The sequence below is a fragment of the Barbus barbus genome (genome assembly GCF_936440315.1).
Source record: "Barbus barbus genome assembly, chromosome: 25".
Classification (NCBI taxonomy): Eukaryota; Metazoa; Chordata; class Actinopteri; order Cypriniformes; family Cyprinidae; genus Barbus; species Barbus barbus.
The window spans coordinates 17,123,818-17,139,878 of NC_136753.1; the positions used below are offsets into that span (position 1 = coordinate 17,123,818).

A 16,061-nucleotide genomic window follows, 5' to 3' on the forward strand; every position below is an offset into this window, starting at 1 on the left:
AGGAGGATTAAAATAACACCACAAAATATAACAGCTGCACTTAGAACAGACTTGTGTAATTATTTTTATGCAAACATGTTATGTAAGTATTTTACTTTTGATTGCATTGATATTTCAGTGTTTGATTATAAGCAGCAGGAGGGTAATACAGATTTGTTGCGAGGCCCATGCTCATTTCTGTAGGCTGAAAGAAGCCCTTGTTTAGGAGGTGCTGATGAGTCTGGTTCTTCTGTCTCTGTTTCTGAGAACATGGCAGATGGTGCCAGTCTGTGCCCACAGTGGCAGATGTCTTACCCAACGGCTGTGGTAGACGTCTGCACACCAATCCCCACTTTTTTTCTGTGTCCCGCTTTTGGAGGGAAAGTTGTTATTGAGGAATTTGTCCGATTTTCACATTGTACACAATGCAGACGCACAATGTAATGCTTCCTCGCCCACTGAAAGCATTAGAGGTGGTTCATTAGACGTGGATGAATGTTTAATGCCTCAGCGCTTAATTGTAAATCAGGCCAGTGACCCGACTTCTTTCCACCCCCACAGGTGTTCCTTAAGATGATTGGTCCAACACAGGGCCAGATGACTGTTACACGATTGGTCAAAACCCTGGAGGAGGGAAAGAGACTTCCAAAACCAGACGGCTGCTCAGACAGGGTAATATATAGCTTTACTAAGACAAAATGATGTGTATTTATATTACCGTTTAGGGTCAGTCCAATTTTTTTTTTTGGGGGGGGGGGGGATATTTATCAATATGTCAAATGAATCAAAAGTAATTGTAAATACATTTAAAATGTTAAAGATTATTTCAAATAAATGCTGTTGTTTTGAACTTTCTATTTAAAAAAACTCCTGAAAAACAATGTTTCATGGTTTCTGCAAAAATATTAAGTTTTAATCATTGATAATAAGAAATGTTTCTTGAGCATCAAATCAGCATATTAGAATGATTTCTGAGGAGCATGTGGCACTGAAGACTGGAGTATTGATGCTGAAAATTCAGCTTTGTCATCACAGGATTAATTAAAGTTTGATTTAAATAATAAATAATGTTTATCTAATAAATATTTTTTTGAGTATTAACAAGTATTACCGTCCTCAAACTTTTGAATGGTATGAGTGTGTGTTACAGATCATACTGGTGTAATAATATTTGACTTAAAATGACCTCTGAGATCTTAAGTAATGATAGAGAATTAGAAAGAATTCTAGGCCCCACCCACACAAGCAACGGAAGTCTTAGGAGCAACCGTTGCCTCGTAGACTTCCATTAGATGTCAATGTGTTTTTAACTGTCGAGACTTTTACAAACTGTCAAACTTCTCATTTGCGACCGGTAACTGACTGTGTGCCTTGCGTGAGAATAGGTCTTATATCTTAACTGACAGTGTGGCGTACATGGGAATAGGTCTTTTATCTTTGAGCAAACATAATTCTTAAATTTCATTTATTTACATAAATTGTTAATGTGTTGTTTTTTCATCTATTTACATGAAGTAAACATTTTTATATTTAAATGTAAATTGTTTACTTGAAAACATGTTCTTTAAATTGATATTTGCATTTTTTGGTATACATATTTTCGCTTTTGCAATTTTACAAAACCTCTTGCAGCCTTGCCTTGGTTTTAAATCCTGCCATAGTACATTCCCTGCTTAATGAATTGGAGAATCACATGTCTTTTATGATGGTTCAGGGTTAGATGATTAAACGGCAGGTATGAGCTGCGCTCCAGGGCTTGTGTCTGATTGTAATCTTCTGTTTTGACAGTTGTACAGTCTGATGAGGAGATGCTGGGAGGCGACACCTGAAAAACGGATCGACTTCAAAGGCCTGATTACCGACTTTCAGCAGATGATTGACAATCAGTAACTCTGGAAATAAGATGGGACACAGACTTTGTCCCAGAGAGACAAAATCCCCCACATCCTAAGAAAAAAAATATATAACTGTGCAGTGTAGCACTCTTTCAATATACTCTCCTTCCCTCACGTTATGACCTCAGAGATAAACTGCTGACCTTTTGAAATAGCAAAAAAGAAACCGCTAGAACCATTGAAGTGGACAATAGCTGCTGTCTGGCCTCTCTTTGAATATGCAAATATGTAACTGCCAGTCTCAAGTTGCTTGGTTGCAAAAAGGTGAATTTTGACTCTTGACACTCTCAGCTTCATACTGTGCCTCAGCAGCCACCATGATGCATGTATGAATAACCCATAGTTTCCCAAGCTGCATTACAGCATGCGCTGTATGGATTCTGCCCATCGTGAGGCATATGCAACGACAGAGACTGAACCCCCTTGTTCTTTGGAAGACGAGGAACGCATCGGAATGTAGATTTACATGTGTGGTCTACAGTTTGGAGCTTTGATGAGTAGATTGCGCCCCTTCTCTTGAGACGATTGATGTGCAAAGTATGCTAAGACTGTGCTGGATTACCGGAGAACTTTGAAACTGCATGCACCGGTAAAGATGCACTATGCTGCCACATTCTCATAACTGTAATTCCTTTCTGAGCTTCACATTTGCCACGGAAAAAATGAAGAGGATGACATGGGTTTAATGAAATGCCTAAAATGGGCACTAGGGGGCAGCAGAGCTTATGAAATATCTAAAAAAAAAAAAAAAAAAAATATGATTTTATGTTGTGCAAATTATATTCCACACTTGTTAACTTTCAGAAACTGAATTAACCCTGTCAGAAGTCCTTAGTATTTTATCTGTTCCTTTTTTTTATCAAATTGGAATTAAAAAGTGATTTAAAAACGCAACACATTTGTTATTGTCTACGAGATGGAGGCTGACAGTAAAGAAGAGGATCAGGGTGTGATCGTAGAAATTAGTTTAGCATCTTAAAATCCTTAGCTGTTATTCAAATAGACTAAATATTCAAAGACGCACTAATTCCCATCTGATTATCAGATTATGGTTAATCCTCACACATGGTTCCTGAAAAGGGAAAATGATTCATCTCCTAGGTGGAAGTGTCATGTGGTTTTGCACTGAAGGAATTGTGAAATGCACGTCCCTGCATTCATATCTACGCCTCCACGGTGGCCACAATGGAGCTGAGAATGGTCAAAGGAAAAAAGCAACAAGAAAGTAATTTTCCTGTCCTTTAATGTGGAATGCAAAACAATTCCATCTGCTCAAAATGAAACCCAAACCTATTTTCCTCAAAAAGAATGACAACAAAATTGTATCCAACAGGGTAAAATGTACATAAGTTCACATAAAATAAATAAAAATTTTTTTTTGCTGTTAAATACTCAAAAGCGTTGAAAACATCTACTGAAAAAAAGAGGAAAAAGTTTTTTTTTTTTTTTTTTTTCTTGTATTGCAGGAGTATACGCATGCTTAAATTCCACTGTCTCTAAAAATAGCTTATTCACATTAAAGCAATATCAATAGTTTGGATTATAAAATATTGCAAAATCTTAATTCAAGGTGAAAAAAAAAAGAAACTACAACCTTTTAAACTAAAAACAGGCTGCGATATGTGTACAAAGCACAATAGTGTTGATAACCCTGCGTGTTTAAACAGGCGACTGTACCTTCTACATCAATAAGAGACACTTTAGTATTGCAAAGCTTTGAGATACAAGCGCACATGTACACGTTCATGACATTCAGAGGGGTAAAAGTGCAGAATCGGAAAGATACATTACAGTCTCGACTTGAAATACAAGGGGAACATCGGTATGTTGTTGACCATCAGCAAAAATGGTAAGAAATACAAGGTTCATAAATGCAAAATAGGCACAATTGTCCATCATTCGCCTTTCTACAGAAACAAGAACACTTTAAAGAGATGATTTACTTTATTTAGTAACTCAAACCTCTCTTTTCAAGGTAAAAGAGTCAGAGTCGCCTTGATTTGGAGCAGTGTTGGGGAGAACAGGAGACTCATGGGAAGGTGACCAGAAGTACATGTGCTTTATAATCCCTGTAGAGTGTCATTTTGCAACAAATCCCATTTCTGATTATATAGAAACACAACCAGCACGAGTTTGAACTGAACTTGAACACACAGAACAAGGGAAACTAAAACTGCTCACATTTAACATTTTGTTCTCAACCCTTTCTAGTGTTTCCTGGAAAAAAAGGCCTCTGTGTTTATAAATGGTGATTTTGTGCTAAAAGTGGGACGCAGAGCCTCAGGTACCGATGTCAATTTGGGATTGTCTTTTTACTTGTCATAAAACAAAAAAGCAACATAAATAGGACGCATTAACAGGCTCCTCCTTAAATGTGTTGTCAGTCCGTTGTGGAGCTGAGAGAATGGCTTTCAGAGAGAGAACAACCAAGAGACAATCGCTTCAAAAGTGTAGAAAAAAGAAGGCACACAGCCTTAATCATAAACGGATGAACGCGCCAGGCAAACGCATGTATGTGCTGCTATGTGGTAGCAAAGCCAAACAACGGCTCGTTTTATGACAATCTGCTGGTAGACTGCAACCAACAGTGTACTGCAAAAAATCTCATTCTTATTTACCACTAATAATATCTAAACATGCTTAAAACAAGCTCAGTGCAAAGTAAAAGGGATAGTTCATCCAAAAATGAAACATTTTTAATCATTTACTCACCCCTTTGTTCTAAACCTAATCATGAAATTTTAAAGAATTAACTGTTTGTATGTATATATATATATATATATATATATATATATATATATATACACACACACACACACAAAGATTTTATATACATGTTAGTGCAGTCAAATGATTAATCGCATACAAAAGTTTTTGTTTGAACAATATGTGTGTTCTGTATTATCTATATATAAATATACACAGTATACATTTTGAAAATATTTACATGTCTACATTTATATTCATATAATTTATATTATAAATATATTTAATATATAAAACATTTTCTGAAATATATGCATGTGTGTGTATTTATATATAAATAATAAATATACACAGCACACATATATGTAAACAAAAACTTTTATTTTGGATGCGATTTAATCGTTTGACAGCAAAAATATATATATAGCTTTATTGTTTTACTTAATTTTCTTTTTTTCCAATTGTATTTATATACATAAAAATAATAAATGACAAAAGCATAGGTATATCAAGGTGTGCGTTTGTACATATTTCTATAAACGCACACACACACACACACACACCTTCTGTTGTGTTCCAGTGGTTTGGAACAACATGAAGATGAGTAAATAAAAAAAAGAATTTTAAATTTGGTGAACTATCACTTCAAAATTTTATTTGTCCCTTTGGGAGATTTATGTCACTTGTTTTAAGTATCTAAATTAAGACCCCCCCCCCCCCCAAAAAAAATATCTGCCACGCAACATGACAAAATACTTATCTTCAACAGTGATTATTTTAATCTCACATATTTTGCCTTCAGTGTATATTAATCTTTTTTAACATATATTTTAGCAAAAATAATAAAAAGACTGATATGAATTAAAAACAAGATTTTTTTTTTTTTTTGCAGCGTAAAATCACCAAAATACATACTCTCACCTTTAAAGAAATAAGGAGATTAAACCACAGAATAATACACCATTGATATCCATATAAAGGCATTGTTAGATTATTACCATGTGGGTGTTTGCACATCCTTCCAGCAGATTATTACTACTACTATACTAATGTATTATTATTACTCGTACTGTTATTAAAAAGCAACCACTGGCAGCATTGTAGCTGAAAGTTGTTCGGAGGTCACCCACCGACACCTGGGGGAAAAGTCACCTTGACGTATATGGTGGTAGTTTCTCCAGAGAAGGTAGAGGTTATTGCCTTAGCCATGTCTTCTCTGAGTGCCGTGTTTTAAGGCTCCTGCAGTTTTCAGAATGGCTGATCGTTCCTACAGATACAGCAGTATGTACAGAGACACACGTTAAAGATTAATCCTCAAACACGCGTTTCCCGTACACTTCGGAAAGCAGATCGATAGTCAAGATAAACAGTGACACATTAAGCAAGAAGTTAATATTAATAATAATAATAATATTCTCAATGTCTGTACACAGTAAAAAATACACTCATTTAGCAGAATATACAATATACATTGGCTATGCCCTACCCTGTCAGAAAAAAAAAATCTTTGAAAATTGTTATTCTCTGAGTGTAGCTCAATCTTTATCAGCCCTTAACCGTTTGTACAGTAAATACGGACACGGAACCCCCCCCTTCTCGAGTGGAATGGAATGTCCCGCTTGGGAGAGAGGTAAAAAGACAGAACAGAAAAAGAGAAATATCAATTATCTTAACTCATCATTTGGGACAGAGTCAGAGCAATCTTAAGAGGTCCTGCCTGGCATCGGACAGAAATAACAACAGTACCCACATCCACAGAAGAGGAACGCACAATAAAATGTACAATCTTTTCATAAATATCAGTTATCGACTAAAAGTTAAGGCCTGGAAATGACAACGGCAACATACAGCGAGCAGTGAGAGCGAGTGCGAGTTAGATCCTCTTCTTCTTAAAGTAGTCGGCGTACTGGCCCCCAAGACCCTGTGAGTGCTGGCCCACATACGGCCCCTCTGATGTCACTTCCTGTGTGGGCAGTGTGGGGTATTCTCGCTTCTGTCCTCTAGCCTGACTCTAGGAAAGAAAGAGAGGTTGATTATAACAGAAGTGATAGGAATGATTTCACCTGTTGGATGGTGGTGATAACGTACGTGACTCATTGTTCACTGTATGCTTGAGTTTGAGTGGCATACAGTAAATGAGTGACGGCTTTCTTGTGTTCCATACAGTAAATGACTGACGCAGTCTCCCTCGGCCCACACACACGTCTGAGGAATTTTCTCTGACTCTTGCACTACGATAAAGTGCCCATTGTCGAATCGGTGAAGTGTTAGAGGTGTTTATCTCTCAATGTGTCACTCTTCTACTTCCAACTGAAGAATAAAGTTACTGCCAGAATCCTACTGGTTTCTTCACCATCAAGCAGAGCAGAAACACACACACACCCACACCCCATATGTATTCAGTTGACCTATCTATCATTCTAAATATCATTCCATATATTGTTCTATTTTTGTAATATATTGATATTAGTACTGTTACTGAGATTTGTTTTTTAACGGGGTTTATTAAAAAAATTCTATATTTTGCCTTTATGAATGTAAAATATCATGTTTGCACTATTTCTGACTGAAATGATGCTTGATATTTAATTGTGTACGCTTTTAATGGCCTTGTCAACCTTACCTAACAATTCTTCCTGGCACAAAACACAACAATGCAAAATAAAACTGGTGGTCGTTGCAATGATATTTAATATTTAAGGCCATTACTAGTGTCACGGTGCACACAGCAAGGATGAACGAGGAACACGGAGACCAGGATGTAAACTCAAATAACAGTCTTTACTTCAAAAAAGGCAGGACAAGGCAAGGCTGACACAGACAGGAACACCGGGGAGTAACGAGTAGACCAGATGAAATCTAACAGAACAGACAGGACTTAGGAAATACACAAGATTAGACAAACACGGCTGGACGAGAATTAACAAATAATCCCATTAAACAGGAAACAAACCAAACAAGGAAACATGAGGCGGGAACACATGACACACACGACAGAGGACTGACAACTAGCCATTTTGCACTCATAAGTTATCAATGTTTTTATTTATCATTTCAAAACTTTGTGTGACGGAACGCTTTATGGTTAGCAATGATAACTATTGGCACTTTGTGAGGCTGTGGTCTATGAAAACCCTTTTTGCCTCGGAGTAAAAACGTCATTTGTGGTATTTGCGAGCTAAAGTTTAAAATAAGAAATAAAATCACGAATAAATTCATGAATAATAAAGTTACATACAGACTAGTGTTGTACATAGTCACATTGTGAGTCACACTAGCTTATGTTTCCATCACCCTGTTTTTATGCGCATTTTGAAGTATCGCATCAGAAACGAGTGATGGAAAAAGAAAAAAAAAAACTTAATTTGCTAAAAAGTTTTCACGTTTGCTTAAAGTGGTTTTTGACTTGTGCGGAAATTGGTTATTATGAATAATGGGAGATGGAAATGCATTCCAAATTCCTCCAGGCGCATCAAAAAAATCATGTGACTGCGTTCTGGGACGGCATAACCTGACTAAACCAGCGGACCAATCTCATTGCATAGCATCTGAAAAGTTGTTATGGTTATTCTTAAATGCCTGAGCAAAATCTGTCAAAGAATTTCTGTATAATTGCCTCTCCTCCCAAACCACCTCCGAAACCAATGACAGCATTTATTTATTTTCTTAGTAATATTAAGTGCCAGTTTATCAGGAAGTGACAATTTGTTCTCGTTGACTCGTCGGATGGTAATGGTGCTTATTCGCAGATGGTTTATGCAATATTCCAATTTAATAAGCGCACAAGTTAAATTTGCAACTTTGGATGGAAATTTTAAGTTATATTGTGAGATATAAAGTTACAATTCTGAATATAGTCAAATTGTGAGTTATAAAGTCTAAATTACATCATTTGTGAGATTTAAAGTCCCATTCTGAGGTAAGTCACAATTTGAAAATATAAAGTTGTAATTACCTTATATTTTTTTACTATACTATGGAAGCCCATTTCTGTCTCACTCACATATTTGCTTAGTTTGGAAGTGACGTCTCAGTAAGCATTTTGCATGTTTCGTGCATTGCTACACTATTGATAATGGACAACGGACTTTCTTTGCTGACAAAATTTCACTAATGTGATCACGCCGAAATCTTTTCAAATGAAATTTGAATTTTTCCCCCCTGGAATTTAAACCCGAATTATCTTTCAGGTGTCTAATCTATCACGTGCAATGTGGTTTGTTTCACTTCTCTTTCTCTCACACTTTCTCTCACACACACTTTATATGGAAAGACACTCACATAATAGTAGTTGTTCCAGTCGGTGGCCGTGGCTGCGGCGGGTGTGTGTGCAGCAGGACTGGGCGCGTGCGTGTGTGTCGGTGTGATGAAGCCAGGCATGATGGGTAGGGCACTGTAGGTGGGCAGCAGGGTTTGAGCAGTGCCATTCAGAGAGGTGTGCAGAGGCCCACTCAAGGGGGTCTTCACCACCTCCACCTCCTATAGAGAGACACCATCAAACATTTATACATACACTTACACTGTATCTCTCCATATGCAACACACACACTATTCAGATTACAGATCTCTCCTCTCTCTCACACACACACACACACACACACACACTGGCCCAGCTGCTGTGCTGAGGAGTGATGGAGTGTTTTCAGCAGGATCTCATGTCCTGAGAGTGTCATGAGACTGAGTGAGGAATGTGTGTCTGACCTGTAACACCACCTGCCACCACATTTACATAAGCTCTAACACCCCACACAAATACCACCAACACACAAACATGAGCTTACTTCTATCGCAACCCGTGTGTATACAGGCCATAAAGCCAGGACATAAATCAGCTAGCAGTATTTTATATGTATATTATAAAAAAATGAGTTAAAATGAAGATTAGGATTCAGCACTAGACAAATAAGCACATTTTTGACAATGAACAATGGAGTTCATGCAGCTCAAGTACTGCTGCCTTTTGAAGTAAAGGTATTCTGTAATTCATGATAATTTTTTATTGTTTCACTCATTATTTTTCTTGAGCACCAAATCAGAATATTAGAATGATTTCTGAAGGATCATGTGACACTGAAGACTGGAGTAATGGCTTCTGAAAATTCCCCTTTGCATCACAGGACTAAATTACATTTCAAAATATGTTCAAATAGAAAACTCTTCTTTTAAATTATAATAATATTTCACAATATTGATGTATTTCTTGCATTTTTATCAAATAAATGCAAATGAGACATTAAAAAAATTACAGCTTAAAAAGACCACGAATAAAAGCTTAGCTTTTTTTATTCACAATTTCTGCAAAGCCTTTAAACCTTGATTTTATTTTACACACATTTTGGTTTAATATGCATGCTGTAATATTCAAGATTTTTGTGTTGCTAAATACATACAGTATATGCCTACAGAGAAATCAAAGTCTAATTTCTGATCTATTTTGGTCTGTGACAGTACGAACGATCGGCAGTAAGTCCCAGAGTGATCCGAGGTGGCATGTCAGCCTCGAGACACTTAGACACAATGGAAGTCCAGGCATTTGACTTTTCTGACATCTGTCAGATGTATGATGACTGGAGTATTCACTTCTTCCAGAGAGTGTGTGATGTTTGGGCAGTATGTTAACGGTTTTGTATTTCTGCTGCAGTATATGTGTATTTCTGCACCGTATAATGCCCTTTCAGTGTGGAGTTTTGAGATGCACAGAGATAGTTAATGTACACTGTAAAGTGAGCATGATTAAGCATGATGTGTTTCAGTGTGTGTGTGTATGTTTGTGTACAGTACCTTGCTGACATCTCGGTGCTGGTAGACTTGAGCAGCTGTCTGGCTCATCTGCGTCTGAGAATAGTACTGACTGACAGCATGCATGTAGGAACTGTAGTCTCCGTATGAGGAGGTGACCACCACCTGTGACACACACAAACACATTTGTTATCATGGTGGGGACTTTCCATTGACTTCTATTGTTTTTCATTACATTTTCTATCCCCTAACTAAGTGATTCCCACTTTTTTTGTCAGCAGAACCCCTTCGACCTACAATATTTACTTTAAGTACCACCTACAATGTTAATATTTAAATAATTTACCAACATATTTGTATGTTCATGGCCTTCTGATGTCAGGTCACATGACATGCAAGTACACAAAACATTCAATTTTTGAATGACTTAATTATTAGCTTCTAATCAACTTACAAACTCCCTGCAGTTCCCTCACAAACCCACAAGGTCTGTTAACCCAAGTTTAGGCAACCTTGCCCTAAACGTTTCACATTTTCATGAAGACATTACGTAGTATGTTTATTATGCAATAATGTAGACAATATAGATAATTCCAGGGTTTTACTTATTTTTGAGGGATACAATGTACAATGGTCACATTACCATATGTCTGAAAGTACGTGCATGTGTGTACTTACCTGAGGTTGCTCTTTTGTGCATTCAGTAACTGCAGCCGTCTCTTGGCTAGTGTTGCCATAGGTCTGTGCTTGGTAGTGTTGGTACCACTGCTGCATGGCCTCCTGTCGCACAGAACAGAACCAATGAAACAGAATAAAATACAGTCAGACACAGCTTTAACAGGGATCTATATGAGGATCTTGACTTTGACTTTAAGACCCCGATATACTTGAAGTTAATTTGGAGTTAGGTTTGGGAGTTCAAAACAGCTCGTCAAGTCTGAAAAGGTTCACTCCATAAGATAAACCCCTTCGAACTACCATTGATCCATAGCAATTAAATAATAGGAGGTGTGCTCTGGGGCTCCGCCGTGAGTATATCGGGGGCTTAAGTGACTCTCCTTGCAACTCTTTTCCCTGACTTGACACCAAGTTGTGACACACAGAGTTGACGGTTGGCCAATGTCGGGCTGTCGTTGAGTGTCTGTTGGATTCGTTTTTGCGTTGGTAGTAGTCAGACCCCATCGGCAGCTTTTTGAGAGCTCTTCAGTGAGAGAGATGACTCTGATTAGCTGTTCAGCTTAGCGAACCAGTGCACAAGTGACAAAAGAAAGTCAAGAGGGCACACACAGAAGGCTATTCTCAATGTACATTCGCAGTCTTATTTCTTCTGGTTTCTTTTTTGAAAAACAAATACAGCTACTGCTATGGCTGGTATGGAGAGTTATTTCCTCTCACACAAGCACAGAATCTACATGTTAGTTGGCCATTGGCTGTAGTCTTTGCTCTTGTGTTCAAGCGCAACTTTCTGGTCCAGGCGCAGGTGCGACAGCACAATCAGCTTTTGTTGCTATTAGTTCTTTGATGTTATTTTGGTGTGTCTGGGCCTTTACTGATCTCATTGACTCTAGTCCCAGCCTCAGATGGTCAGTCTATTCACTGACAATTCGCAGCATATTCTACACAAAATGACAACAGCTTTCTGGATTTATTGTATTTTTCAGGGGTCAGGGTAAACTCAAGTCAATCGGGCAAAAAATGTGTACGAGATACCAGATGGCTCCACTTGTGCCCAATCTGGAACCATTCTGCAAATTTCCACCATTGAAAAGACAGTTCCTTTCCTTCAACTACTAAAGTACCTTTCCTTCAACTACCAAGCTGGTCTCAAACTAAGAACCACTAACGTTAAAGCCCAGGGTGCAGGATAATAGGGGCTTTCGCACCACATAGTTCTAGGAACTAGCCAGAATGGTGGTACCTAGAGAACCATTTTCACCCTTGTACTGATTTCCTGGTTGCATTCGCACCGGCAGCAGGAACTCTGAAGCGGTCAAAAGCCACATCTTTATTTGCGGCATTTACAAACGTCAACAACCGGTGAATGGAGGATGCTGTGATCAGAGCTGTTTTTGTTGTGTGTCGTGAGTTTTGTCACAACAGAGATAGAATGTAATCACACAATTTATGCGACTGAAAGAGCATGAAAATCTGACTAAATCTCCTAGGACAACTTGCAGTGTGACGCATCAGAGGCTGAGAAAAGAACACAACAGATAAATGCTGTTATCGCTGTTTTCCATGTTTGTGGAGTAAATATTTGTACGTGGCTTTTTAAAAATGCTGAGTAGCCGTTGTTTCATATGCATTTGGCCAATCAGCGTACACTTATTTCACTGGTAGTTCCTATCGAACTGTTTTAGTTCCCCCAAACGGAGTTCCTAGAACTAAAACCGTGCCAAAAGCGGGTACTTTCACCAGTGGTCCTAGGAACTATGAAAAACTTCCCACCTTGCGAAAGCCCCTAAATGTCAGCATCAATTAGAGGAGCTGGTGTTAAGTTCAAACCAGGTTCAGCACAAGCACCAACACCATTTTAATGGAAAAGGGAGTGTTTCTGAGCAAGAAGATTTGATGATTCATGGTTAATGGCATTACATCTTTCAAAAAACAATAATTTTTTTGGAGAAACTAAAAACTGATCTAAATTTCCTTGAGAACTAATAGCAGGGTTGACTGTCCCATGGCTTCTGTAGGTCCCTTATACCAGTGGTAGCCAGACTTGCTTCAAGAGGGCAACCATCCTGTAAAGTTCCAACCCTAATCAAACACACCTAAAGCAGCTAATCAAGATGTTTAGGATTACTTATCAGACAGGTGTGTAGGAGCAGGGTTGATTATCCCCGCTTTACATGTTGATTAAACAACTTATTCCTTTCTGAGGGGGTGGACCTTGGCCAGAATAAGCTTAAAAGTGGACTATAGACTTAATGCCGATAGTCAAATGTCTTATGTCAATCTACACTGACTACATTGTACCTTTTTGCATCCAGGTGCCCGCAAGGCTAGATTTCCAGCTGTTTCCTCTTTTTTTCTCCATCTGTCTAACCTTGTGGTCTAATACGCTTCGCTAGCTTTCTCTTCTACCATTCCTTTAATACATCTCTTCCTTCTCATCTTCTTTCACCATTCCCTGTTCTCTTTCTCTCTGGACGCCTACAGCGTGAAAGCTCACTGTCTCATTTCACTAAAGCTGGTGGAGTGTGTGGGAGTGTGCGACCAGATGGGACAGACAACTCACAGCCAACTCTTCCCTCCTGTCTTCCCCCTCTGCATCTCTATCTCCCCCTTCTCTCCCTCCAACTCTCACCCACTCCTTCTCGTATTGTCATAGGAACGCCGGCAGTAATGAGAGGGAGACCCACATTTAAACCATTTAATCCTGCTAAATTTCCTTCCCCTCCAAACTCTCTGCCAGGGAATGAGTAGGGGATCACCCTAAAGACACTGGCAGGAATCTGAGAGACTGTGGGTGGACTGCAACTCCTTCTCCTTCCCTCTCATCCTCTCCTGGAGCACATTTGCATCTGCTGAAATCTTTATATTCCGATTTCTATTTCATTTGACAGCACAGTGCAAAGTGGCAGGATATTACTGGGTAGGAGGTTTGGGTAGGGCTTTTGTCGGTCACCTATTTGTTGTCTTTCAGAGTTCAGGACAGTCACTAGTAAAGGACTTGTGACTGTGTGCTATGTGGTGTTATCGGGGTGGGGGGGTTAGGCAGTACATTGGAGATCATGCATGAAGAGGACCTTTTCAAAAACACCGGTAAATCAGTTCTGACAATTTTCTGGTATGACAATTTGTAACTTCACCAGTAAATTACTGGTATCATGCTATGGGTGAACAAGGAATAGGATTACCAGTATAAACACGTATGAGGGCAGAATGTGCTGATGTATGAAGTCAGCTCTGTCGGAGCTGTTTACAGTAGGCGCCAATGCTTTTAATTGTTTTTCTATGTAAAAATGCACTAGACCAGTGCTTCTCAAAGTCCGGCCTCCGGTCCGGATCCGGACCCGGAGGGAATTCAATCCGGACCCACTTCTATTTCATATTTCAAGAACACTAATTATATTTCCTACTTTGATAAACGCACGTTAAACTTGTAAATCATTTATTTATTTATTCTTATTTTTTTATGTCTTTTGGAGAAGGTCCGAAATTGCAGGCGAGATATTGAAACTTTTCCTTCATGACATTTGTTGTCATCATGACATCCAGTGAGCGTATGACGTTTGACATAATCGGGCGACATTTCACCGCTAATATTTTTATTTTTTTGTTTTGTTTTGCTATCACTTATATTATGGCAATTTGTCTTATAGCAGTGCCCAGTGTATACATTTATTTGTGGCGGCTTGTCACAATACAAAACTGACCGCTACAAATAGATTTTCCAAAAGGCTTATACTTCGTTGAATAAACTGAGCACTGCGCTTTTCAAAAATAAAATGCTGCGCAGGTGTTTTTATATGAATGTATCTTTTAAAAGAACCGTCCGTTTTCTTCAGAAAAGCTTTGATGTCAATTTTCATTTGGTCTTTCCTGTAATGGCTGATAAAGTAGCGCTTATTTGATTACAGTCGTTACCGGGGAAACAGCTATATATCACGCTACAACAGCGCCTCCTGCTGGCAGAGAATCAACTTGCATTTGCTAGTCTGCGGGAAACACTGGTGTCTGTCAGCAATCATAAACAAAAAAGCATGCTTCAGAACTGTTTTGAGAAGGTGCTTAAGTTTTGAGCCATGTATTATTACTATGAATTAGGCTACTACTACTACTATTACTATCTTGTGTCCTGCAATAACCATTTACGCAAACTCTCTTTTGATATAAAGGGAAAAAAAGAGAAAATCGGCACAAAAAATCAGCATCATATATCGGCCATAGGCTGCCCTGATTTCTAAATATCGGCATTGGCCAGAGAAAAAACATTATAGGTCGACTTCTACTGCTGACACTTAAATTAATTGTTTTGCCACTTTTGCACTTGTTATTAAAGTATTTTGAATGCAAAGGGAACCTTTTTTTTTAATGAGTGTTTATTTGTTATATGTTATATATGTTTATTAAAAACACGTTTTGTAATAACCAATTGTTCCGGACCTTTGACACTGATGAAAATTCAAATTTGGACCTTTGAATGTAGACTTTGAGAACCCCTGCACTAGACCAACATCCAGCCACCATGCACTTGAGACTTGCCTTCTTTTCCATTCATTAGCATTGCGGCTCTGCAATTACTATTTCTTATTATAGTAACTGTAGTACTGTTGGTATCAATAAAATGGCATCTCCTGTGAAAAAACACGTTTTGTGTAATCATCCCCTTTATAATAATAATAATAATAATATTAATACCTTTTATTTAAAGGTGCCTTTCAGAGCACTCAAGGACACTGTACATTAGAGTGATAATATAACATAAAATCCTGACGGCAATACAACAAATAACAACTATAACAATAAATCATTTAAAATTGATCAGAAAAAGCTAATCTAAACGGGTAAGTTTTAAGACATGATTTAAAAGTAGTCAGACAGTCACTTTCTCGAATGGATTGTGGAAGAGAATTCCAGAGATTAGGAGCAGCACAACTGAAAGCCCTAGACCCCATAGTGGCTAAACGAACAGAAGGTACAACAAGGGAAACAGATGAAGAAGATCTGAGAGTGTGTTTCGGGATGTAAATATAAAGCAAATCAGAAAGATAAGGTGGAGCAGAATTATGAAGAGCT

The 16,061-nt window shown here is 38.2% G+C and overlaps 2 protein-coding genes across 2 annotated transcripts in view; one reads left to right on the plus strand and one right to left on the minus strand.

The window, feature by feature from the left end:
• The window catches only part of LOC306845086 (tyrosine-protein kinase JAK1-like), a 36,238-nt gene extending 33,470 nt beyond the window's left edge, over positions 1-2,768 (plus strand). Inside the window, exons 23-24 of the mRNA XM_079377648.1 lie at positions 541-651; positions 1,768-2,768. Of these exons, the coding sequence (XP_079233774.1) occupies positions 541-651; positions 1,768-1,869 (213 nt within the window). The 3' untranslated portion in view covers positions 1,870-2,768. The remainder of the gene's footprint in view (positions 1-540; positions 652-1,767) is intronic.
• Positions 2,769-5,468: 2,700 nt separating this feature from the next.
• Positions 5,469-16,061, minus strand: part of LOC306844855 (ribonucleoprotein PTB-binding 2-like) — a gene marked incomplete at its 5' end in the record, with an annotated part of 66,261 nt that continues 55,668 nt past the window's right edge. Inside the window, 4 exon segments of the mRNA XM_079377270.1 lie at positions 5,469-6,591; positions 8,862-9,059; positions 10,362-10,484; positions 10,998-11,099. Of these exon segments, the coding sequence (XP_079233396.1) occupies positions 6,454-6,591; positions 8,862-9,059; positions 10,362-10,484; positions 10,998-11,099 (561 nt within the window). The 3' untranslated portion in view covers positions 5,469-6,453.